Source organism: Loxodonta africana, chromosome X, assembly GCF_030014295.1.
Source record: "Loxodonta africana isolate mLoxAfr1 chromosome X, mLoxAfr1.hap2, whole genome shotgun sequence".
NCBI classification, from domain to species: Eukaryota; Metazoa; Chordata; class Mammalia; order Proboscidea; family Elephantidae; genus Loxodonta; species Loxodonta africana.
In genome coordinates this window covers 4,363,841-4,390,843 of record NC_087369.1, presented here as the reverse complement: position 1 = coordinate 4,390,843, position 27,003 = coordinate 4,363,841, and the positions used below count along the sequence as shown (strand labels likewise).

The window sequence follows — 27,003 nt, the reverse complement described above, 5'->3', positions numbered from 1 at the left end:
TAGACAGTTGTGAGCTGATTTGCAGCAAAATAATCATGTCAAACTTGTAATTAGCACAGCAAAACTCTCTACAGGATCCCAAATCACAAATCTCTCAGTGCCCCAAAATGACACCTGAAGCCAATGCCTACATTTACAACACTTAAAGAACCTGAGCACTTTTAATCACAAATGAAATGAAAACTTATTTTTAAAATAATACATACAGATTTATGTTCATGGGGAAGCCAGCACAAGTGAGCTCTACAGACCAAGGAATCATGCCTATTTAACAATTTATTCCCGTTCTTCAACTAAAATACTGGTGCAAAGTTGATGAGTAAAAAAATTTTTTTTTCACTAAAGGAATAAATTTAGAAAAAAAGAGATGCCTTTCTTACCTACTGACGCCAGATTTCTGAAGGTTTCCATCATCACATCTCTGTAGAGTCTCCTCTGAGTAAGATCCAGCAAAGCCCACTCTTCCTGGCTAAAGACCACAGCCACATCCTCAGCGATCACTGAATCCTAAAATATCCCACACATTCTGGATCAGCTAAGTACCGTGTACTCCATTGTGTACAAGAACAAAGGGTGAGGCTGACAGTCCTGGGGAAATGAGAAATCACAGGGATTTGACACAAGGTCCTGTGTTCTACAAAGGTCTATTCTGGGGACTAACCATCGGCCTCGTCCCCTCACTAACTACATTCACTTCATCACTGGTTGCATCCTGTGTCACAAATTTCCAACACACAAAAATAATCTCTCCATAGTTTGACTGCAATCAACTGCAGTCATATTCTCTCTCTTTATGGTCTAGAACAGTTAGAAAACACAACAGTAATTAGAGAAATGCTCTCATTCACATCATCACTTCCTTGTTAACAGACAATTACACCTTCTTCCATAAGACCCACTACAACACTCAACAAAACATAAAGCACAAGGTGAAGGCAGGGCGAGGTATTAACAATTGGGAAACACTGCAGAACGGCAGTTTTTTTCATTTGCCGCTCACAGCGATGGGAGGACCAAGGGCCTGCAGAAACAAACTGGTAACCCAAGGCTCTGAATTGGTCATATTTTCTTGAGCTCTAGGAGATCAGGAGGTGACAGGGCCGCATGCTGAAAAAAGAATTTTTTTTTTTAAACAAAATTGTGAACTTTTACAGTTCAGTTGCCTACGCTGCAAAAACTGAGTTGTTCTGTCACCCCCTGTTTCATACAAAGGTAAAAAGAGCTCAGGTGAGGCAGGAAACATGAGAATTCAGATCTCCCCACAACTCTCAAATTTTGAGACCTGATGCAACCATACACCAATTATCATTGACTGCCCCCCTCAACAAACCCAAATTTATACACGCTCACATACACAGAATTCAATATTATAAGACAACAAAGAACACTACCAGTGCAGAAACAAGAACAGCATGCCTGTGCGTTTGTTGAGCAAGATGGGGTTACAATTCCCATTTTGTTATGATGAACAACATGATAAATGTAATCAATGTCACCTAGTTATACATGCACGCATTGTGGAACTGGCAAACGTTTTGTTATATATAATTTTTACCAGAAAAATTAATTTTGTAAGTAAGTTGAAGTGCTCACGGTTTACCTGTTAAATTGCCCGTGACGCCTAGGAAATGGAAACTTAAACACTAGCCCTCTAGAGGCTTCATTTCAAAATTCTCTCGCATTTGCAGCCCCTGGAAGGCACACAACCATGACTACCTGAACCCTGACCCCTGGAATCTCCTGGTCTGTAAGACTGACCTCTGTGAAATAGCACCAACCCACGGACTTTAGAAAAGTTTGCTAAATGACACTTTGGATACTAAAACAGAGCAGCTTAGAGTAAGAACACTCCTCTTGTTTGGGAAGTGGAAAATGAGCTGTCTATGTCCTCTCTAATCAATCCTGGTATGATGGGTCTGGACAAACTTTGAGTAAGAGCCAAAATCCAGAAGTCTCCTCCACTGCAGCTGGCCAGGTTACATTTTTTAAAGCCATAAAACCTCTAACATTCATTATACACAGCGTAATGATAAAATGTTCCATGTACTGAGCAACTATGATGTGTGAAAGGTTTTGCAAACAGTTTCAACACAGCAGCTCATTTATATCTGATGAGTGAGTAAAGCTAGAGACAATCAATTAATCACATGCTCTATGGAGTCCACAGAGCCCTTTGCTTTTCTTTACACATTGATCACCTGTGGCAGAGCCCTGATGGTGCAGTGGTTAAGAGTGTGGCTGCTAACCAAAAGGTCTGCAGTTTGAACTCTCAGCTGCTCTTTGGAAGCCCTATGGGTCAGTTCTACTCTGTCTTATAGGGTTGCTATGAGTCAGAATCGACTCAAAGACAATGGGTTTTAACGTGAACTGGTGACACAGTCTATGGAATATGCACCACGCTAACGGGTTAAGCAGCAAGGAACAGACGCGTTATTTACCTCAGTAAGTTACCACAGGGAGCAACAAAATCATTTCAGAAAACCTTAGCTAGTGAAAACTGGCTTAGTAAGGTAAAAAAAAAAAAAAGACTGCCCTTTTAATTCTAGAATATTGGAAGCAGGCTGTGATGATTTTGCAAACACTCATACACACTTCACACGCTCGTCGACTTGAACAAATCCCAACACAGAGGCACAGGAGTCAAAGGGCTCCTCTAGCCGTTATGCCCAGACAAGGAAAAATATATTTCTTATACCCAGAAAAGATCATTAGCAGTGTATGAAAAACACGTAAAGTTGGTAAACTGGAAAAACAAAAGCAGCTTAAATGAATAGTATAAAGTAACATGAAAACAAAAACCACAGTAATGACATAAAACTTAAATGAAGACCTCCAGTTTGTGATTCACTATATAAGGAGCTTATAAGTCATCACTCCCATCCTCTCAAAAAATCTGAAGGTACAGAACTCAGAAAATTGAGGTCACAAGGCTTACTGCTGCCCAAAACTGGAAGAGCACATAAATGGCTACGGAATATCATGCCAGAACCAAAACCTAGGAGCAGAAACCACCGCTAGGGTCAATATCAGCATAAGAAAATTTAAAATGCAATTGGTGAACTGCTGGAGGCTTGATGTGGACAAACTTAGGGATAAAAATGCCAGAGGGCTCAATCTCTGGGGGACCCAGAGAGTTTTGTGAGTTTTATTTGTAGAAACCTTATCAGATCTTCACTGTGACCACCAAGGAAATATGTTTTTGTGCTTCAAAATCCAGCCATTTCGAAAAATTCCCAGAGGATTCTGTTCTCCCTGACAAGGCCTGCCCTCAAGGGAACACATTCTACCAGAGTTAACCTGACCTGCAGTAGTGAAATTCCCAACTTCAACCCCGTCTAGGTTTCCTGTCTCATCAAAGGAGAGAAACAGAGAAGCAGTTGTAGGGTCACTGCCCAGGGCACAGGCTCACTAAGCCTGAGACTTAATCACTGGACTACCCCGGGCTTCCCTTTTGTGCCCTCTTTACCACTCCATCCACAGGACTCTTATCAAAGAACAGGATTACAAAATAAAGAACTCCAAATCTCAGACCTGATTTAAGAAGTAACTAGGAAACTCAAATACAACAGGAAAGAAAAAAAAACCAAGAACATCAGAGCAAATGACAAGTACAGCAAATAGTAAACACAGTCTAATGTCTAGCTAGAAAAATAAAACCTTATTCCAAAAGCCTATTTATTTACTTCATTTTCTTTTACTTTGTAAATAATCTCTGGGTTTCAACAAAATTAACTAGTCATATTAAAGTCAAAAATACAGCATAAAAGGACAGAGCAAACATCAAAATTAGTCTAAAATACGGCACAGACGTTGGAATTATCAGAACAAAAATTCTAGGTAATCATAAAATAACATGCTAGGTGGGGTAATAAACAAAGTACAACATATAAAGCAAGCAGAGAGATGGAAAGTATAACAAAGAAGCCAAAGGAAATCAGAAGCACAGTTGGAGCAATGAACAATGCCTTTAACAAGTTCATCAAATGACAAGATAAACTCAGAAAAAGAATCTGAGGGCTTTAAAATATGTCAATAGAAACACTCAAAAACGAAAATGCAAAGAGGAAAAAGAATGAAAAAGATGGAACAGAATCTCCAAGAACTGTAGGACAATTCCAAAAGGTGGGCCATCCATGTATTGGGAATACCAGAAAGGAAAGACAGGAGGAACGAACTGAAAAAATAGCTCAGGGGATAATGACTGAGAAATTTAGAAAACTAACGATGCACACCAAACCAACAATTCAGGAATCTCAGGGAACACGAAGCAGGATAAACACCAAAAAAATTTATGTAGTGATATCATATTTGAACCGTACAAAATCAAAGGGAAAATACTGCAAGAAGCCAGGGCAAGGATGTGGAGAAGCTGGAACCACCATTCATGGCTGGTGAGAATGCAAAATGGTACAGGAGCTCTGCAAAAACTGAGCAGTTCTCAAAAAGTTGACTACAGAAGTACAAAACGACCCAGCAATCCCACTCCTAGGCAAATACACAAAAGGAAAAAAAAGGAGATCAAACAGAAATCTGTACACCGATATTCACAGCTGCACTATTCACCACAGCCAAAGTAGAGGAACAACCTAAATGCCCATCAACAGATAAATGGATAAACAAAATATAGTCTACCCACGCAATACCGCTTAGCTATAAAAAGAAATAAAGCCCTGACAGATGCTAGAACACGGATGAACTCTGAAAACATTATGCTGTTACACTGCCGGTGGGAATAAAATGGTACAACCACTTCGGAAATCAATCTGGCGCTTCCTTAAAAAGCTAGAAATAGAACTACCATTTGATGCAGCAATCTCATTCCTTGGAACATATCCTAGAGAAATAAGAGCCCTCACATGAATAGACACTTGCACACCCATATTCACTGCAGCACTGTTTACAACACCAAGAAGATGGAAACAACCAAGGTGCACATCAACAGATGAATGGATAAACAAATTATGGTATATTCACACAACGAATACTATACAACGATGAAGAACAACGATGAATCTGTGAAACATCTCATAACATGGAGGAATCTGGAAGGCATTATGCAAAGTGAAATCAGTCTGTTGCAAAAGAACAAAGACTGTATGAGACAACTATTATAGTAACTCAAAAAAACGTTTAAGCAGAAGAAAACATTCTTTGATGGATACGAGGGTGGACAGGAAGGGAGATGGGTATTCACTAATTAGATAGTAGACAAGAATTATTTTAGGTGAAGTGAAGGACAACACACAACACAGGGGAAGTCAGCACAACTGGACTAAACCAAAAACCGAGAAGTTTCCTGAACACAACCAAACACTTCAAGGGACAGAGTAACAGGGGCAGGAGTCTGGGGACCATGGTTTCAGGGGACATCTAGGTCAACTGGCATAACAAAGTGTATTAAGAAAACATTCTCCAACCCACTTTGGTGAGTAGCATCTACAGTCTTAAAAGCTTGCAAGCAGCCATCCAAGATGCGTCAATCGGTCTCCACCCACCTTTGAGAATGAAGAACTCCAAAGACACAAGGAAAATATGAGCCCAAGAGACAGATAGGGCCACATAAACCAAAGACTCCATCGGCCTGAGACCAGGAGAACTAGATGGTGCCCGGCTACAACCAATGACTGTCCTGACAGGGAACACAACAGAGAATCCCTGATGGAGCACGAGAGCAGTGGGATGCAGACCCAAATCCTCGTCAAAAGTCCAGACTTAATGGTCTGAGACTAGAAGGACCCCGGAGGTCATGGTCCCCAGACCTTCTGTTAGCCCAAGACTGAAACCATTCCTGAAGCCAACTCTACAGACAGGGATTGGCCTGGACTATAAGATAGAAAACGATACTGGTGAAGAGTGAGCTTCTTGGCTCAACTAGACACAAGAGACTATGTGGGCAGGTCCTGTTTGGAGGCAAGATGAGAAGGCAGAGGGGGACAGGAGCTGGCTGAATGGACATGGGGAATACAGGGTGGAGAGGAGGAGTATGCTGTCTCATTAGGGAGAGAGCAGTTAAGAGTATACAGCAAGGTGTGTGTAAGTTTTTGTATGAGAGATTGACTTGATTTGCAAACTTTCTCTTAAAGCTCAATTAAAAAAAAAATTATAGGGTTTAAATACCAGCTACAGGTATCAGCGGGAGGACGAGAACATAGATTGGGGATTCATGCTTTCCACACACCTGAAAGCTTGAAGGTAAAAGCCTTTTGCACGAAAACAAACAACTAAATAAAAAAGCATTCTCCACTGGGAAAAAAAGAAATGGGTCTGGGGACCCCACAGAGGATCCAGCTGAACTCACTATCCCAGCTTCATTAGGTTAGGTGATATCAGGAGAGCACCACCACCACCCAGGACCCCATAAACAGTCAGGGCCTTCCACTACAAACTCTCTCTCCTTTTCTAACCCCTAACACAGTGTAAGATAAGGAGCTGGGGTTTTAGAACTGTAAATGCTCCAGTGCCTGGGGGGAGTCAAGGACACATGAGACTATGTTGGCATCTCCTATCTGGAGGGGAGATGAGAGGGCAGAGTGGGTCAGAAGCTGGCCGAATGGACACGAAAAGAGAAAGTAGAGGGAAGGGGCACGCTGTCTCATTAAGGGAAGTACAATTAGGAGTATATAGCAAGGTGTAAATAAATTTTTGTATGAGATTGACTTGATTTGTACACTCAAAGCACAAAAAAAAAAAAAAAAAAAGGCTTGGATGATAAAGCTGTAAGATCAACAGTGATACTGGTAGTAGTCATAAACTTCTAAACACAGATACCAACAATCTCCAGGCAGGAGGAGATGGGAACTTTCTCAAGATTTAAGTAAGCTTTGGACTATCTTTTACATAAGTTAAAATAAGCATTCCTCTGTGTTTGAGGAAACCCTGGTGTTGTAGGGGTCAAGTGCTACAACTGCTAACCTAAAGGTCAGCAGTTCGAATCCACCAGGTGCTCCTTGGAAACTCTGTGGGACAGTTCTACTCTTTCCTATAGGGTCACTATGAGTCGGAAGCGACTCGTCTGCAATGGGTTTTACGGGGTGTCTGTGTTTGAGAAGTTTATATCCATTAACCTAAAAAATTCTCACTAGAAACACAACTAGGGACTTATAAATTTTCATCTAGTGGAAACTGTAAATCCAAGAACTTAAATACACAAATCTCATATGTTTAGAGAATATGTTAAACTTAGATTCTAATTTAAGGCTATAGAAAACACCAACAATCATAGGGATTAAATACCAGCTTTAAGTATAGGTGCGAGGACAAGGACCAAGATTGGGGAGCCATGCTTTCAACACACCTGAAAGCCTCAAGGCGATAAACTCCCCACTGGGAGAAAAATAGGTCTCTGGACCACACACAGGACCCAGCTGGATGCACTGTTCCAAGTTTCGTAATTTTGTAGACATCCGGAGAGTACCACCACCACCACCTACGAACTCTCCTCTCCTTTTCTAACCCATAAAACAGTGTGACAGCTGCAGGTGTAGTTTCAGAACGGCACAGAAAATGCTCCAGTGCCCAGGGGGAGTCAAGAACACTGGTCAGAGAGACAGGACAAGGATGGCTCTGGATGGCGGGGCCCAGCCTCCACAGCCAGAGATGCTCCGTCTTCAGGCTCTGGTCAGGAGACTCTGTCATTCAACACAGAGCACAAAGTCCCGGGGTGAAGATGTTAACACCCCAGGGTGGCAGCTCTGAGAGTCACATAAGGAAGGTGACTGCAGGCATCTAAATCCTGAAAAGCCACATGTGTATAGGGGAAGGGCCCAGTGACAGAGAAGCAGGGCCTCAGGGTGCCTCCTGGGCCTCAGTCCCTCAGACTCCTCTGCCACCTTTTTTCTTCTTTGAGGAACCACAGTCCCGCAGCACACAGCTGCTCCCCCAACAATTTAGATCCAGCCTCACCCACTTATGCTAAGGATAACCCAGTTCTCCATAGAACTCACCATTTCCTCCTCCAGCTTCTGGAAGTCTAAGGGAATGTCGTCCCTGAGCCCAAGAAGCCACTTCAGGAAGAGGGACAGGACTGGAAGCAGAGCACTGGACAATTTGGAGGCAGATGAATAATGCTTGGTCCACACACCAGTCTGAGCACTTGAAATCCTTCCCTGTGATTGAGGAATGTGCAAGATGGTCACCTGAGGTCCCCAGCTGCCTGGACTGGACTAGTTCTCCCTGCACCACACCTGAGACCTGAAATGGAAGAAGGATAGGGAGGAAACAGTGTGGAGGAAGCAGGGAGTCACAGGCCTCTGGCCTCCTCCCAGGCTCAGGGCAATGCTCCACCCTGAGGGCCTTTACACTGAAGGCAGAACAGGCTCCAGCCCCCACAGCACACACCTGCATTCTTCAGGCAGCTCCATGGGCCTCTCCTTTCTGCAACAAGATCACAGATGGAGGAATTTACCTCTCCCAGAGCATGAGGAGCAACCAGCTCTGGCCAGGCTGCAAAACTTGAACCTGATTTCCTCCAGGGAGTCAGGGGTCCAATGTTGAAGCTATGGGTTCACTTCTGTACCTCCCTGCCTTACAGATCAACACATGCACTGTTATTTGATATTAACATAGGTGAATTTTCAGGAAGAACATATTTTTCAAATTCTGTCAACGAACTAATCATGGTTCATTTGCTTTTAATTATGTGCAGTTAAAATCTTCCTGCCGTTGTGTTTAAATTTTTTTCATTTTATTCATGGCATTGTAACGTGATCGGAAGTTTTTCTGCTGTTTTTGCAATTAATATTTCTTTCTTCCTCTTGAGGTTTTTTTTTTTTTTTTTCCTCTCCTATCATTCTCAAACCATGACACGAGTCTTTTGAGAAATCTGGGGGAATTCCTGAACATTTTATCTTTCAACTTTATAATAAATCGATGAACAGATAAATCAGAAAATCATTAAGTTTTCTCGAAGGAGCTGTGTCCTGCCTCTGTTCCCATTTCTTTCCACCCTACTCCACCTCCAAGCTGACTCCTGCTGTTTCATTTCTTGGTCTCAGTGTCAATGTTCTCTCTCCCATGACCTTTACATCACTGTTTCCCCTTTAAGCATTATCCTTCCTTTATTATTTTCTCCAATGGCACTGTCTGATTTTAATTCACATCCTTATTTCTAAACTATTATTTCCAGCATAAACTAAGAGCTTGATTAGTACGTAGAATCTCCAGCCACACCCTACAACTGCTGACTCAAAATCCACATTTTCACAAGATCCTGAGGTTCCCATATTGACATTCAACTATGAGAAGCATCCACTGATCTATAGCCTGAAACTGAAGAAACGAGCACTCCATCAAGGGAGGCCCTGTGAGCCATCCACACCTACATTACATCACTGCACTACTTCCTGACCCACAACCCATCTCCGTGTCAGTCAGTGGCTGTGCCCTTGCCTTCAAAGGGCCCAGGGTAGTCAGCACGGTTCTGAACGTCCTGCTGCCAGTGCCTCCTCCAAGTGGCCTCACACCACCCACCCACTGACATTTTGTTTTCTCAGATTCAATTATCCCTGACTTTCATCAAGGAATGGATGATACTGGGTTCTCTGCTGCCTCAAGAATATATACTTAAACACTCATTCTTCCCAACTTAAATACTCTTTCCATCCCAACCCACCAACACCATAAGGTATCAACCCTACACAGCCATGTATGTAAATAAATAAAGCTACAAAGCTATGGACACTCTGTATTTTGTTTTTGTTCCTTCTGGCCTGTGACACTCATCACTGAGACACACAGATTATCACCTGTTGTATATACTGTTGAGCAGCACTATCCAAGAGAACTTTATGTGGAGATAGACATGTTGTGTTTCTGCACAGTCCAATATGGTAGCCACTAGCCCCACATGCCTATTTACCACAGAATATATGACGGCACTGGGTTTTTTGTTATATGACTAGTACAACTAAGGAACTGAACTTTTTCTGTTAGCTTTAATTAATTACAGGATGGGGTTACATACCTCACCACAATCTTCACTTCCCTATGACCAGTAATACTCAACTAAAGTCCTGCCTGATGAAGCACAGAAAAAAAGAGGAGCCGTTTCGTGCAGAGAGACTGTGATCTATATAACCCCTTGAAATAGAAACAGACCTGAATTTGAGTTCAGACACTGCCACTTAATAGATACTTGTCCACTGGCAAGCTATTAAGTTTCTCCAGGAATACTGCTTTTATAAAATGCTACAAATCCTCCCTCCCTCACAGTGATGTCTGGAGGCTAAAAGGAGATGCGGTATACAAAGTCCTTGGCCCAGTGCCCAGCCTTTCTGAAATAGCTCAGTAAATGGTGAATACATACAGGGGCCAGGGGGTGAATGAGGTCTGATGAGCAGCTCAATTGACTGGAAGCAGGGATGTAACGAGTGATGAACAAGAAACTCTACCACACTCCCTAAAGATCTCTTTGAGTTGTTTTTCAGCTTCTAACTTCCTGGAAAATCCCAGCCTGACTTCAGAGCCTGGTGGCTCCAACCAGTTAACAACAGTTGAGGCCCACAAGGCATGACCTGGAGCAAAAGCGCCATTAAAACAATGGAAAGGAACCAAAGCGCTGCACAACAAAACTGAGGCGAAACACTGAGAAGCCCGAGGTCGGGTACCGGCATCCGGCTCAGACATCTGCCCCCGTCCCGCTGTTCGTGTGCATAAGATTCCCCACAAACTTCCTGAATACGTATAACTTCCTTATTCCGTCACCCCATAAACCTGCAGCGCACCCCTCAAGCAGGGAGCCTGACCTGAGGAAATGTCTCCCGGCTCCCCGCCTGCCGACTCGCAATAAACGCTGCGTTAGATTTCCCAAACGCCGGAGTCTTGCTCACCGGCTCTCCCTGCCCCCGTCACGGCCCCCATTCTGCCCACTCACAGGACGTCACATCTGGCCGCAGCTGGACCCTAAAGACACACAAAAGAGAACCGGGGGGCGGCGGTGGGGGCGGGGCACAGAGACGCAGGGAGCGACCCTCGCGCACGGGAGGTCCGGGACCCTGCATGTCTCCCCGCTGCCTGAGCAGGGCAGGTGTGCGCGGCTCCCACCACCTCACCTGTCCACGCACCAACAGACGCAGGTCCCACCTCCGCGGCCTCCACGAAGCGCTGCGGCCCCGGGCGCGCACGAAACAAGCGGACAAGCGGCGGCGGCTCCCCGGCTCCAGGGAGGCCCGAGGCTTCGGGAGCTGAGAGACCAGGAGAGCGCGGGGAGCTGGCGCGGCCCCCTCAGACCCGGGACACGACCTGCGCTCGCCGGACAGCGGAGCAGGCCGACCGGCCACACCAACCTCACACAGGCGCTCGAGGGCCCCGACCGCGGCGGCCGACCCTGGACGCCTACTTCCGCTTCCGGCTTCGGGGACGCTCGCTGCGCAGGGGACGGCTTCCGTGCGGGAACCCAGAACGCTCCAACTCGGGCCGTGGGCTTCAGGGTTCCCCCTGGTATTTGGGATGTGACCACGGTTTTCCTTATTTCCTCTACAGAGAAAACCTGGGTTTTCTTAAATGTGTATATGAGCTGAAATGCGGATTTCAGTAATCATAGATACCCTTAGGGAGCAAAGCACTTGATGTTGGCATTTTGCCCATTTGAAAAAAACTTCCCCACATTCTGTAGAGAATTAACTCCGTATCTCTTCATAAATACGTCCCCGTCTTTAGAACTGGTGAAGTCTCTAGTTTGGCTTCTGGTTCACGGTTTGTCGTCTCCTGCACATCCGGTATCTTTCCCTAAGAGCAGGGCACCCTACGCACACCCAGTCTGACCTAAACAAGTGCTAAGAACTTGGATAAGTGTACAACGCTATGAATTTTTACATCTGGATAAACACTCACATAACGTCCTCTGAGATCATGTATGGGAAATTTTCCACCGCACAAGAAGATTCCCTCTTGCCCTTTTCCCAGCTGATGTTCACCTTAGGAGTCACCAGTGTTCTCACTGTTATTGCCAGAGACAAGATTGCCCATTCTTGGACTTCATATAAACAGACTACTACTATAGGAAGTACCTTGTGCCTGACTTCATCAAGTCAATATAATGTCTGTCAGATTTTATCTATGTCACTGCACATCGCAGTAGTTTATTCTGTCACTGATTTTTTTTCACATGCATATACCATAATTTTTCTTCATTCATTTTATTCTGTTGTGAATGTTTGTATTCTATAACCCAGCATATGGTCTGTCTTCCTGAATACATAATGAACTGTCTTACAGTGTTGTTGTGTGAACTGTTCAATAAATGTCAATCAGGTCAGGATAGGTGATGGTGCTTATCTTAGTGCTGCTGTAACAGAAATACCACAAGTGGGTGACTTTAACACATAGAAATTTACTTTTTCATAGTTTTTGGAGGCTAGAAGTCTGAATTCAGGGTGCCAGCTGGCTCCAGGAGAAGGTTTTCCCCGTGAACTCCAAGGCAATTACTCGTCTCTTTGAGCTTCTGCTCTTGGGTGATCTTCATGTGGCTTGTCATCTCTCTTCCCCCATTTCTGCTTCTCTTTTTTGCTTATTCTTTTATATCTCAAAAGAAACTGACCAAAGGCAGATCTCACATTAATCCTAGCACATTAAAATAAAGAAGACAACCCATCTCCAAATGGGATTATAACCACAGACATAGAAATTAGGATTTATAACATATTTTTCTGGGGGGAGACACAATATAATCCATAATATTCTACCCTTTTGAGCCCCCAAATATATGTTTTTGACACACTCAAAACATTCCATCACATCATCCCAAAAGTCTTAAACCAACTCCAAGTCCAAAATCTTATCTCCTGAATCATTTAAATCAAATATGGGGTGTATTCCATCCTGGGGCAAAATACCTCTTCACCAGTGAGCCTATGAAATCTAGACTACCAGTTACCTGATTCCAAAGCACGATGGTGGAACAGACCCAAGTTAGACATTTGCATTACATATGGATGAAATTGGAGGGAAAGGGGAATAATGGACACCAAACAAGTCCAAAAACCCAGTAAAGCAAACTGTATTAGCTGTCAAGGATTGAAAATAATTCTCTGCTGTCTGTCCTTGAGATAATGTCATACATGTGTTATACAGTTAGATTCAACTATCAGTCTGATTTGCAAATATTCAGGAAGATTTTTTAAATTTGCATATAATATAGTTAACTTTTTGTGATGTGTAACTCTATGGAAGACAAGAACCATCCTTACTCTAATGTAGCTTGTAGTTTTGTGAAAGAGATAGGTCAAAGATGCAGAGGCCTATAGGAGACAGGAAACAGACCTGTTTGTAAAATAACATGGATTGGTGGAATGTGTGACAAACCAAAAAGTGGATGAACTAACAAAAGTTCTTCAAGATTAATTTTTTAAAGAAATACTGTGTGGGCCATGAAATGCCTATACACCATTTGGAAACTCCTCCTTCAAGGAGTAACTGCACAACTGATTACGTAAGTGGAAATGAAACAAGGACTATAATGAAAATCCGAGATGTTGGAAGCATAGTAATGGCTCATGAGTATAATTTCTGAGGAAGTTACATTTGATCAGAAACCTGAAGGATAAGTAAAATGTACTTGGACAGCGGGGGTTGGGAAGAGGAGACAATTTAAGATGAACACAACTGTGGACAGAACAGGGTATCTGAAGAGTCATTATGACCGTAGCCCAAAGAGTGAGGGAGGAAGTAGCAAGAGATGAGCTGAACTTTTAGGGACTAGATCGTCAAAGATTGAATAGGCCACACTGAGAATAGTGAATTGCTCCTAATACTAATAGGAATTCTTTAAGGGTGATATGGATTGAATCATGTCCCCCAAAAAATGTCTGTATCAACTTGGTTAGGCCATGATTCCAGTACTGTTTGATTTTCTTGTAAAGGGTCCCCAAGTGGCACGAACGGTTAAGCACATGACTAGTAACTGAAAGGCTTGCAGTTTAAATTCACCCAGAAAGGCCTGGTTATCTACTTTCAAAATATCAGTCCTTAAAGAAAAAAAAAAAAATCATTTATTGTCCAACAAGAAGGAATTTTGGTCAGCTTTTATATATGTATTAAATCTGTCAACTATCTAGGAAGATGGATAACACTAACCCTATTACAGAGTGAAAGACATGAAAAATCAGAATGTTTCTGCTCTCTGTCCAAGTACAAACAGCCAATATGTATTCGATATGAGAGGCAAATTTAGATTTCTGGGATTATAGAAGTTTTGCATTTAGTATCATTTAGGGTCTCCTACCATCTCACGTAACAATTCCTCACTGTCTTGGTCATCTACTGCTGCTCTAACAGAACTACCACAAGTGGGTGGCTGTAACAAACAGAAGGTTATTCTCTCACAGTCCAGCATGCTAGACGTCCGAATTCAGGGCGCTGGCTCCAGGGGAAGGCTTTCTCTCTCTGTCGGCTCTGGAGGAAGGTCCTTGTTATCAGTCTTCCATCGGTGTGAGAGCATCTCAGCGCAGGAATCTCAGGTCCAAAGGATGCATGCTCTGCTCCTGACACTGCTTTCCCGGTGGTATGAGGTCCCCGTTTCTCTGCCTGCTTCTCTCTTTCGTTTACCTCAAAAGAGATTGGCTTAAGACACAACCTAATCTTGTAGACCTCATCGATATAACTGCTGCTAATCCATCTTATTACATCATAGTGATAGGATTTACAACATATAGGAAGCCACAGCAGAAGATAAAATGGTAGTCAATCATACAAGGGAGTCATGACATAGCCCAGTTGACAGACATTTTGGGGGGACACAATTCAACCCATGACACTCACTTTGGTTGTACTTAGCACTGAATCTTTTGTGAATTGTTGGCTAATTACCTTTGCTCATTTTTCTCTTGGGGTGTTCAGCCTTCAAAGTGTCTTGACACTGTAAAGTTATCACTCCTTTTGTCTTTTGGATAAACTAATTTTTGCCCTTTTAGTAGTTTTCCTGGGTATATAACTATAGTTGGAATGCCATCAGAACTAAGGAACCTCTCTCTTCATCAGTGTTTCAGAGACTGAGGTTTTATATTTTCCCACATGTATAATACATCGCTTTCTCTTTGTTTACTGAACATATTTTTACGTTTCTTTAAACAGAGAGTAAAAAACGACCGTATCAGAATAAGCCCAGGTTTACATGTCCATGCAAGGCTTCCTGACTGGAACATCTGGACACCATTCCTACATTCTTTAGAATAAAAACAATCTGATGTTGTCAGCTTCTGATGTGTCCAATCCTGACCTAATCTGTGTGGCTGGAGGTGGGAAGAGCACAGTACTCACAGAGCCCCAGGAACCCATGGTGTGCTGGGTGTGTGTGTGCACTATGCTTGGCATGAGCGGGCTTCAGACAAAGGGAACCTGGGCTCATATATTCAAAAAGATGTCTCCTAGAACACAGAAACTCAAAAACTAACCAAATGGAAGGAGAGGACCCAACTCCATTCATGGGACACCGCTGTAGCCAGATTGATAAAGTACAGCTAGTGGGAAAAGTACACCTGCGTCCTGAAGTTTCAATAGCCAGGCCACCTTTTTCTTCAACATTTTCTAATAGCATCTCTTTTTTTGGGGCGGGGGGGGGGTTCAATTTTATTTAAAATGTTTAATAGCTCTTTTTTTAATAATTTTTATTGTGCTTTAAGCGAAAGTTTACAAATCAAGTCCGTCTCTCACACAAAAACCCATACACACCTTGCTACACACTCCCAATTACTCTCCCCCTAATGAGACAGCCCGCTCTCTCCCTCCACTCTCTCTTTTCGTGTCCATTTTGCCAGCTTCTAGCCCCTCCACCCTCTCATCTCCTCTCCAGACAGGAGATGCCAACATAGTCTTGTGTTTACCTGATCCAAGAAGCTCACTCCTCACCAGCATCCCTCTCCAACCCATTGTCCAGTTCAATCCATGTCTGAAGAGTTGGCTTTGGGAATGGTTCCCGTCCTGGTCCAACAGAGGGTCTGGGGGCCATGACCACTGGGGTTCTTCTAGTCTCAGGCCATTAAGTCTGGTCTTTTTACGAGAATTTGGGGTCTGCATCCCACTGCTCTCCTGCTCCCTCAGGGGTTCTCTGTTGTGTTCCCTGTCAGGACAGTCATAGGTTGTAGCCGGGCAGCATCTAGTTCTGGTCTCAGGCTGATGTAGTCTCTAGTTCACGTGGCCCTTTCTCTAACACCATCTCTTATAACTCTCCTTCTTCGACATTCCTCTCACCACATTGGCCTCCTCGATAGCCTTGAAAATTTGAAAGCCCCATCCTCAGGGACTTTGCATTGTCTGTTCCCTCAATGGCACACAGTTCCCCAGATATCTTCGTCTTCTGCATCCTCATCCTTCAGGCCTCTGTTCACGTCGCCTTGTCTGCTCATCTCGCCTAAACATCTAGCAAAAAATAGCAACCCCTATTCACTCCCTTTTCCACTTTTTCTTCCTAGTGCTTGTTGCCATCTGATATGTTCCATGATTATGTTATTTCATTGTATTCCGTCTCTATTACTGGATTGTGGGGACTTCTGTTTTCTATACTCTATACCCATTGCCTAGACAATGTAAGCCCTGGAGAATATCTGATTATTTTATAAGACTTTCCTATGGAAAAGGGAGCCCTGGTGGTGTAGTGGTTAAGAGCTTGGCTGCTAACCAAAAGGTCAGCAGTTCAAATTTCACCAGCAGCTCCTTGGAAACCCTATAGGGCAGTTCTACTCTGTCTTGTAGTGTCGCTGAGTTGGAATCAACTTGATGGCAACAGTTTTTATAGGGAAAAGGGTTTACATTTATTGTGTGCCCAGGAGGCAGATATAGGTGTGATGGGGGAGATATCTAGATAAGGCAGTCTGCTCAAAGAATATAACATTTAAAGAACAAGAGATCCTATTATGTTGAATTACTTGCTTTTAGAAAATGTTAGCCATCTGACAAGAGTCAACCATGATGGCACGAAGGATCCTACCATGGTCTTTCTAGAATTTTCTTTATCCAAAAAGACATCTTTAACATTTTAATCGGATCCAGGCTGCATTCATGTCCATCTCATGGTCCGTGTTTCTGAAACTATTCAGGAATTGTGGTGTAGATGAGGGCTCCCCATATAAGAAAGAAAACAAACAAAAGAAGATACTTTCTAGTTCTGAGAAACACATCTAGCGGTTGCCTGCAGGACCGCTCTTTGATTCCACGTACCAGTCATCGGAAAATTCCATCTCATCATCATGTTTTTTTCACCCATCCCACATTCATTAAAAGACTTTGTGCTCTGTCACAGGCCCTGGTCTCCGTGCTGGTGATACAAACCCAATGTGTCATTAGTTCACCCATCCATTCATTGCTTCAAGCGTTCGAGGACCTTCAGAGTGACAGGCACAGAGAGAAGCACAGGCAAGCAAGCATAAGCTCTATCCCAAGATAGTGTCATGGACTGAATTATGTCCCCCCAAAAATGTGTGTATCAATTTGGCCAGGCCATGATTCCCAGTATCGTGTGGTTGTCCTCCATTATGTAATTGTGATTTTATGTTAAAGAAGATTAGGGTGGGATTGTAACATCCTTACCCAGGTCACATCCCTGATCCAATGTAAGGGAAGTTTCCCTGGGGTGTGGCCTGCACATTTTATTTTTCAACAGATAAAAAGGAAAGGGAAGCAAGCATACAAGGGGGACCTTATATGACCAAGAAAACAGTGCCAGGAGCAGAGCTCGTCTTTTGGACCTTAGGTTCCTGTTCTGAGATGCCTCCTGTCCAAGGGAAGACTGATGGATCACAAGGACTTTCCTCCAGAGCCGAATGAAAGAGAAAGCCTTTCCCTGGAGCTGGCACCCTAAATTCGGACTTCTGCTGGACTGTGAGAAAATAAATTTCTCTGTGTTGAAGCCATCGACTTGTGGCATTTCTCTTATAGTAGCAGTAGATAACCAAGGCAGTGAGTGAGAATGAGCATAATCAGTGCTAAAAACCCAATGCCATCCAGCCTACTCTGACTACTATGGACCCCACAGGATTTCCAAGGTTGTAAATCTTTACAGAAGCAGACTACCACCTCTTTCTCCTGGGACTGGTGAGTCTGAACTGCCAACATTTTGGTTACCAGCTGAGAACTTTAACCACTGCAGCCAAACCAAAACCAAACCCATTGCTGTCGAGTAAATTCCAACTTGTAACGACTCTATAGAACAGGGTAGAGCTGCCCCATAGCACTTCCAAGGAGCAGCTGGTCGATTCAAACTGCCGACCTTTTGGTTAGCAGCCGAGCTTTTAACCACTGCATTACCAGGACTCCACTACTGCCAACACAAGGGCTCCAATCAACGCTACACTAGGGGCCAAAGAAGAGGATCAGAATAGTACTGAGAAAGGGCAATTCGGGACGGTACAGAAGGATTCCTAGAGGTGGTGGCCTTACAGAAGAGTCTTGACGTAAAACTACAGAAACAGAGAGGGAAATGCAGTTTAGACAGGTGAGGTGGAAATACAGATGTTAAGCAGGATAGGGATCTAATTACAAGCGAATTTAAAAACCAACCTTCTGCTGGCAGTAGTGAAGTGGCTAAAGGATCCAAGTATGAGAAGACAAACTTCTTGGAGCCTACTGTAATGATTACAGGATATTTGAGGCTAAAGCCTGAGAAGGAGATCTCTGCTGGAGATGTGGACATGTGAGAGTTGATTGGGTTGGTGCTTGATGCCAAGAACGTGTGGCTTTAGCACCTTTTCAAAGAAGCTAAAACATGAATATGAAAGATGATCATAAAAGACAGTTACACAAGGTTCAATTACCCTGGTGAGATTTGATACTAAGGACAAACAGTCAGGAGACAGGAGGTACTGAACATGCTGGAGACAGTAAATGACTGAAGGTATGATGGATCAGAAAAGAAGGGAGGGGACCTGGAGCTAATGGAGAGGGCCAAGGTTTTCACTGAGATGCAGAGTATGGAGGTGTGGATGGGTCTGGAGCTGGAACTTTTGTAGGGAGAGGCTAGAAATTGAGGAAGTCCTTGCCTGACTGCCTCTAAACGTATTATCTATTCACTCATTCACTAAAAGTACTCCTTCAGTCCTTACTATAACTCTGGCTCAATCCATTTTTCAAACTTCACTAAAATTCCACCAATCATGCAATACAGTACTTGAAATACCAGTTTTAGGATCAGGTGGAACTTAATGGCTTCAACTAATTACTATCTATGCCAAGAGGACTAAGAAATTCCCTTTTATATGCCAACTGTGTCCTGTGGAAACCTCATATTCCTGTCCTTGTTTAGTTTTGACACCAGCCACCCACAAAGGATTCTCCCCGACTCTAGCCACCTGGATTTAGGCCAGACCTCACAAGTTAAAACAAGACGACACCAGATTCAAGTCTCAAAGTTTGAACGACTCCCAGCTTCTGATCTACTGGCTAAAAGTCTGAGGGTTCACTCTAACTCCTTTAGAACACCAGCCTGAAGATCAGGGTCCCCCCACCTCCTTAATTCTAAACCTCCTTTTGGCTCAATAATTCACTGGAGCGACTCACTGAAGCCACAAAAAGACCATTCTTACAATAATGGCTTACATATAACAAAAACGGACACAAATAAAGAGATGCTTGAGGCAAGGTCTGGGAAGGTCCCGGTGCAGAGCTGCCATGTCCCTAGGTCGTGCTACCCTCCACATGGATGGATGTTTCTCACCAACCTCAAAGGTTCCTTAAGCCTCTGACTTCTGTGCTTTTACTGGCCAGTCCCACATGAAAGCTAAATTACGCCTCCAAAGATTAGCATCAGGTCACCAGGTGGTACTCTGATCCTACCTGCCCTCACTCATGAGCCTCAGCTGCAAAATCTCTCAGTAACATTGATCAAAGCCAACTGCTTTCTGCCAGGTGGTTCATCACCTCACAGACAGCTGCTCTGAAACTGCTTTATGTATATTCTCAGATTTAGCAAATAACGTATTGTGGATAATGACAGCCAGGAGTATTACTACTCAGGAAAACAGCGGTATATCAAGCAAGGGAAAAGACTAAAATGAGCCCTGGGGTGTTGGAATGGAATCAGAGACGTGGCTATGACCTTGCCGTTATTAAATATATACAGATCCATATAGGAAACAGTATAAATACATATCTTTGTGTATGCATACTCACACGTCTACTTCCTAGCTCTTTCCACTTTGAGGGACCAACAGCTGTAAGCACACCGAATGCCCCCACAATGCACATCAAAACATGATTCTTATTATTGTATTATTATGGTAAGGATGTTTTCCAGTACCTTGAAGTGTTTCCTTAATACTTTTATACATAGAAAGGTATACAATATACTACCTATAAACATTTGGCAAACTGATGTTAGATATGAACCACATTTAATTGTTGTGTCTTACTTATCTACTGCTCCTATAATAGAAACACCACGAGTGGATGGCTTTAACACACAGAAATTTATACTCTCACAGTTTAGAAGGACAGAAGCCCAAGTTCAGGGTGCCAGCTCCAGGAAAAATTCTCCCTCTCTGCTGACTCAGGGGTAAGGTCCCTGTCTCTCTTTAGCATCTCTGGACCCAGTGTTCCTTGAAGCTGTCCACATGTCTTGGCACAACAGCTTACAAGTCAAGATCAGAAATAGCTCAGGATAGTTCTTCAGTCAAGACAGCTTCTCAGTCATGCCCACAGGCAGGCCTCTCTCTCTCTCTCTAAACCCTTGGCCACTAGGTCTGTCTTGGCCTCTCCATGCCTCAGGCAAGTGTTACAAAGCCCTTTAGCTGCACTGGTAAGTGCCCAAGGACACTCCACTCTTGCAGACAGCCTCAGCCCAAAGGCATTAAGCTTTCTCGTTCCTTGGGTTGGCATACCCACTGCACCTTCTCTTGCCCATCTCCTGCTGCTACTTCTCTGCAGCCACTATTCGCCATCTTGTACTCCTGTGACGTTACAACTCTCTGTCTCCTGGGTCTAGGAGGTTCTCAGCTCAGAGATGTTGGATCCAAAGGAAGTGCTGTGCTCCCAGCTCTTCTTTCTTGGTGGTGGTGACATCCCCATCTCTGCTTGCTTCTCTATGCTTTAATCTCTTGTAAGGTAAGATGTCTGACTGAAGTAAGGGCATGACTTGAATAACGCTCGTAACGGTGGTGAATGAAGTTGAGAGTGATTATTTGAGTCAAACCCTCTAGTAAGAAGGTGACTCCAGATACATCCCACCCATATCCTGCCTCATTATCATAAGGGAAAATTCACACCCAAATGGGACCATAACCACAAGCACAGAAGTTAGGATTTACAACACATCGCAAAAAGGAGGATAATTACATCAGATCACAAAAATAGAGGACAACCACACAATACCTGGAATCATGGTATATTGAACTTAACACATTTTGGGGGAACGTGATTCAATCCCTAACGGTGACTCAGGTACAAATTTGACATAAAGACAGGCTTAGGAATGAAACCCGTTTGTAATCCTGGGACTCTCTGTACTGTTATAAACAATTTAATAAAATAAAGGAGAGAGAGGGGAAAGGTATTAATTCCAAAATCCCAATTAATAAATATAGAAGAAATGATTGGAACAGAAAATACCATTTGACAAACACCAAAATAATAATTACAGGTAATAATTATCAATGGATACTAAAATTAGTAAAGTATGACGAAAAACAATATTTGCACGGTCTCAAAGTATCACCCCATAAGAAACTTAATTATAAAGCATAAAACACAACTTTATGATAGGAGAGAAACCAAGGAAATACTGAAACATGAAAACACTCTTAAACCAAATATGAAATGAGTGTATTTAATTGTATGCAAAATAATATCCAAACATTAAAAGACATAATACCACATTCACTCCAGTCTATTCCCTGCAGCTTTATTTGGGATAGCCAAAGGCTCTATTTAAGAAAGGTTAGGATCTGATGAGACTATCCTCCAGCTACAATGAAACTGTCATCTCTCTCAAAGGCACAAAGCAGCACTGACATCTCTTCTGAGTTAGTATTGCTTCCTTACTCACTGAGAAATTTTGTTCTTTAATCACAGACTTTCAGAAATTTGCTGTTTGTAATTACACCAGAAAGGATGAAACATCCCACTTTTGAAAAGCAGCAGTCTCTCCAGTGTTGAGTTCCTACATGCAAAGTGAGTTGTGAAGTATAACTAATGGCTTTCCTACACTCCTTACATTCAAGAGTCCTCCCCAATTTGAGTTCTTCTATGTGTAGTGAGGAAACCCTGGTGGTGGAGTGGTTAAGTCATATGGCTGCTAACCAAAAGGTCGGCAGTTCGAATCCACCAGGCACTCCTTGGAAACTCTATGGAGCAGTTCTACTCTGTCCTATAGGGTTGCTATGAGTCGGATCGACTTGACGAGAGTGGGCGGGTTTATGTGTAGCGAGCTGTAAGGACTGCTGAAAGACGTTTGACCTTCCTTACATTATGTTTTTTGTCCACTGTGAGCTCTTTTACACATTATTAAAAAAAAGAAACCCAAACCCGTTGCCGTCAAGTCGATTCCAACTCATAGTGACCCTATAGGACACGGCAGAACTGGCCCATAGTTTCTAAGGAGTGCCTGGTGGGTCTGAACTTATGACCTTTTGCTTAGCAGCCATAGCCTTTAACTGCTATGCCACCAGGGTTTCCTTTACACGTTATTAGGGCTGAATAATAACTAAAGGCTATCCCACATTGCTTACATTCATAGTACCTCTCTCCACTGTGAGCTTGTAAGTGTTCAGAGACAGAATGCGAGCAAGTAAAGGTTTTACCACATTCCTTGCGTTCATAAGGTCTCTCTTCACTTTGAGTTTTTATGTAGCATGAGGTTTGAGGAACACCTAAAGGCTTCCCACATTCGGAACATTCGTAAGGCTTTGCTCCACTGTGAGTTCTTATACATCTACTGAGGGGTGAGGCCTGATTAAAGGCTTTCCCACATTCCTTACATTCATCCGGCCTCTCTCCACTGTTCTTACATGTCTCCCGAGGGCCGAGGAACCACTAAACGCTTTCCCGCATTCCTTACATTCAAAACTCCTCTCTCCCCTGTGAATTTTTATGTGCGTTGTGAGCTGCGAGTATTGGCGAAAGGCTTTCCCGCATTCCTTACATTCATAAGGTTTCTCTCCCTTGTGAATTTTTATATGTGAAGTGAGGTGTGAGGATTGAGTAAAGGCTTTCCCACATTCCTTACATTCATAAGGCCTCTCTCCAGTGTGAACTTTCATGTGGATAGTGAGGTTTGAAGACTGACTACAGGCTTTCCCACATTCCTTGCATTTATAAGGCCTCTCTCCACTGTGAGTTCTTGTATGTCTACTGAGGGATGAGGCCCGATTAAAGGCTTTCCCACAATCCTTACATTTAAAAGGTCTCTCTCCACTATGAATTCTTACATGCTGCGTAAGGGTTGAGGCCGCCCCAAAGGCTTTCCCACATTCCTTACATTCATAGGGCCTTTCTCCACTGTGAGTCTTTATATGTCTTGTGATGCTTGACGAATAACTAAAGACCTTCTGACATTCGATACATTCATAAGGTTTCTCTCCACTGTGAGTTCTGTTACGTACAGTGAGGGCTGAGTTATAAATAAAGACTTTCCCACATTCCTTACATACGTAAGACCTCTCTCCACTGTAAGTTCTTAAATGGTTAGCGAGGCCTATGGAATGACTAATGGCTTTACCACACTGCATACATTCATAAGGCCCCTCTCCACTGTGAGTTCTTTCATGTTTAGTGAGGGCCGAGGAACCACTAAAGGCACTCCCACATTCCTTACATTCATAAAGATTATCTACATTAAAAAGTTTTTTATGTAAAATGAGAAATGAAGGACTAGTATAGCTTTTACAACATTCTTTACATTCATGATTATGACCTCTCACACCTGCCCCAAAAGATGAGAAATGATAGAAACCTTCCCCACATTCGTTACATTCATAGTGTTTCTCCCCAGTGAATGTTGCCACAGGATTCTTAAGGGTTGAGAAATAAATGAAGTCCTTTCCACATACTTTGCACGTATAGGGTTTCTTTCCATTAAGAGTTCTAATAGAAGTCAGGTCAGAGGGACAATAGCAGGCATCTTCATGGTCCCTACAATGACATGTACTGCATCCAGTGTGAGATCTGATGTAATGCTCGTGTGATGGGTGATCCATGAAGGCTTTTCCACACTCACAGCATCCAAAAGGGTTTAATTCTGGAGGATTTCTTTTTACAACAGTAAGATTTGGAATCCCGCAGAAGGTTTTCCCACACTGTTTCCATTCATCAATTTTACAGAGATTCCCCACTGTATGACTTCTGTTAAAAGTAAACAACATGCTCTTGGAGATAAATGTTTCCATTTCACCATTACCGAACACATGCGTGGCTTTTGCCCTGACTTGTCTCATGTTTCATAGGTTAACGTCTAGCAGAGATACTACTGTTACTGACATTGTTTTTCTATAATATGAGGATTTTAGATAACTCTTGACATCTGACTCATATTTATGAAAGTGTACTGTAAGAACTCTGAATTCCTAATTCTACAACTAAATTTGTATATGTAAACAAATATATGTATACACCGTACAGATACATTTTAGTATATATCAAGGCTTCGAACAAGCTCCTAACAGTTCAGCAATTGCCAATGTAACCTAGGGCAGTGTAGGCACAGCAGAACCACCAAATCTGTTGCTCATCGGATTTTTACCCAAGTAGGAAACAAACAATAGTGCCCTGCTCAAAGCTGAGGAATGAACGCACCACTTTAAAGATGTATTGCTCTCCACAGTACTGCCAAAATCCAATCTCTTTCACAGATCCTGCAGGTTTCAGGAGCCGTGGTATACATACTTAAGTATATATGTGTGTATTTTAATGGCAGGACACATTAGAATTTATTCCTGAGGCAGTGTTTTCTGTTGTTTCAATGATACTCACCTCCAATGACTCCCCTTGTTTTTAGGCAGATCTTTATAGCCATGTGATTCAGAGATTTCTCCTAGCATACAGGACCAGATGTTACCCTTCACGAACCACACAATTATATTTTCACTGGATAACTTTTCTCCATCATTAAGGTTTCGCAAAGCTGACCCAATAATTAAAGTTGAGGTTCACCATATAAAACAAACAAAAAAAAAGGAATTAAGGGTAAAAAATCTGTAGTGAACAAAGAAAGGCTTAGCAACATTTCTCTGAGCACTTTGGTACCGGTCAAAAAGCAATTAATTAGGAAAAAATTCTGAAAGGACTGTTGTGGATTGACTAGTGTCCACCCAAAATTCATGTCAACTTAGGCCGTGATTCCCAGTATCGTGGCTTTCCTCCTTTTTCTGATTTGTTGGAATTCCATGTTGTAAATCCTAGCTTCTAAGCCTGTGCTTACAGTTGTATTTGGAGTGAGCTATGTTACTGAAGCATGATAAGGTTACGATAATGAGGATTAGGAAGGGATACACCACCCTTTATCCAGTTATACCTTTTATCTTATAAGAGATAAATGTGGAGATAAACGAACAACTGTGGGGGGAACCCGACTACCAGCAAGAAAGAAGAGCTGGGAGCGGAGCACATCCTGTGGACCCGGGGTCCCTGCACCTCCTAGACCCAGGGTAAGATTGATGCCAGAACACATGCAGATCTCTAAGGAATGTGGGGCCCACCGATGTTGAAAGGATACAACGACCTTCCCCAGAGCTGCTAGACAGAAAGCATTCCCCTAGAGCTGGCACCTGGAATTCGAACTCCTACCTTCCCAAGCTACGAGAGAATAAATGACCATTTGTTAAAGCCATCTAACTTGTGGTATTTCTGCTAGATAACTAAGACCAGGGATTGAGAGTGATGGTGACATAAACAGGTGTTATTAAGAGAGCTAAGAAGACATTGGACACAGTACATTTGGAATATTAAAAGAGAAAAAGGGTCTATACAATCACAGGTGTGAGAGAATTGCTACAGTCAGAAAGGTAAGCTCAGGTATCAGCAAAGTTGTATCTCAACCTAAAAGAGACTTTTTTCTAGCTGACTAATTCAAGTGTAATTCCTTCCATGCAAGCCTGGTCCTTCAGAGAGTTCTTGCTGTCCTGGTGCTTCCCAACACAGTGGCCCTGGATGAGTCCTAAGGCTTACTCCACTGTCCTCAGATCTTTGCCTTGCTTTTCTGCGAAAACAAATAGGTAGAGCACACATGGTGCTCATGGAGAAATCCGTATCATGAGGGAGGACAGTGAAGAGCAATGAGCATCTCCTAGACACAGACCAACCCAATACTTGGCTCGTAATGGTCTCTGAAGATGGACAGGTGTCAGTTTACTAACAACAAAATAATTCTGTCAAACTTGTAACAAACATGGTAAAACTCTCTACAAGGTCCCAAACCACAAACCTCTCAGTGACCCAAAGGGACCCCTGAAGCCAATACTTGCAGTTACAACACTTAAAAGATCCTCAGGGCTTTAAATCACAAGAAAAACGAAAATTCACTTTAATACACAGAGCTTTTATGTTCAAGGGGAAGCCCTGGTATGTGAGCTCCATACACTAAGGGATCATTCCTGTTTTGTTTCACAATTTACTCCCATTGCTCAGCTGCAATACTGGGACAAAGTTGATGAATTAAGTATTTTTGTTTGCTAAAGAATAAAAAATAAAAAAAAACAGAAAATGATGCCATTCTTACCTACTAAGGCCAGGTTTTTGAGAGTTTCCATCATCACATCTCTGTAGAGTTTCCTCTTAGCAAGATCCAGCAAAGCCCACTCTTCATGGCTAAAGACCACAGCCACATCCTCAATGACCACTGAGTCCTAAAACATTCCACACATTATGGGTCAGCAAGGTACCATGTTCTCCAATGTATACAAGTATGACGGGCGAGGCTGACAGCCTCGGATAACTGAGAATTCATGGGGATTTGATACTAGGTTCTGTGTTCTACCCAGGTCTACCCTAGGGTATAGCTATCAGTCCTGTCCCTTCACTAACTACATTCACTTCTTCACTGATTGCATCTTGGCTCACAGACTTTCATCACCCTAAAAAAATCTCTCCACA

The 27,003-nt window shown here is 42.9% G+C and overlaps 2 protein-coding genes across 3 annotated transcripts in view; both read right to left on the bottom strand.

Moving 5' to 3' along the window:
• LOC135228862 (zinc finger protein 791-like) overlaps window positions 1–16,337 on the bottom strand; it is a 35,375-nt gene extending 19,038 nt beyond the window's left edge. Inside the window, exons 1-4 of the mRNA XM_064277996.1 lie at window positions 16,264–16,337; window positions 11,049–11,472; window positions 7,944–8,105; window positions 381–507 (exon numbers count right to left, since the gene is read on the bottom strand). Of these exons, the coding sequence (XP_064134066.1) occupies window positions 381–507; window positions 7,944–8,105; window positions 11,049–11,472; window positions 16,264–16,337 (787 nt within the window). The remainder of the gene's footprint in view (window positions 1–380; window positions 508–7,943; window positions 8,106–11,048; window positions 11,473–16,263) is intronic.
• Window positions 14,023–27,003, bottom strand: part of LOC104847254 (zinc finger protein 345-like) — a 29,301-nt gene continuing 16,320 nt past the window's right edge. For both annotated transcript variants that reach the window (XM_010602314.3, XM_064277911.1), the window contains exons 3-5: window positions 26,630–26,756; window positions 24,886–25,036; window positions 14,023–24,258 (exon numbers count right to left, since the gene is read on the bottom strand). In XM_010602314.3, coding sequence (XP_010600616.2) covers window positions 22,842–24,258; window positions 24,886–25,036; window positions 26,630–26,756 — 1,695 coding nt within the window. In that variant the 3' untranslated portion in view covers window positions 14,023–22,841. The remainder of the gene's footprint in view (window positions 24,259–24,885; window positions 25,037–26,629; window positions 26,757–27,003) is intronic.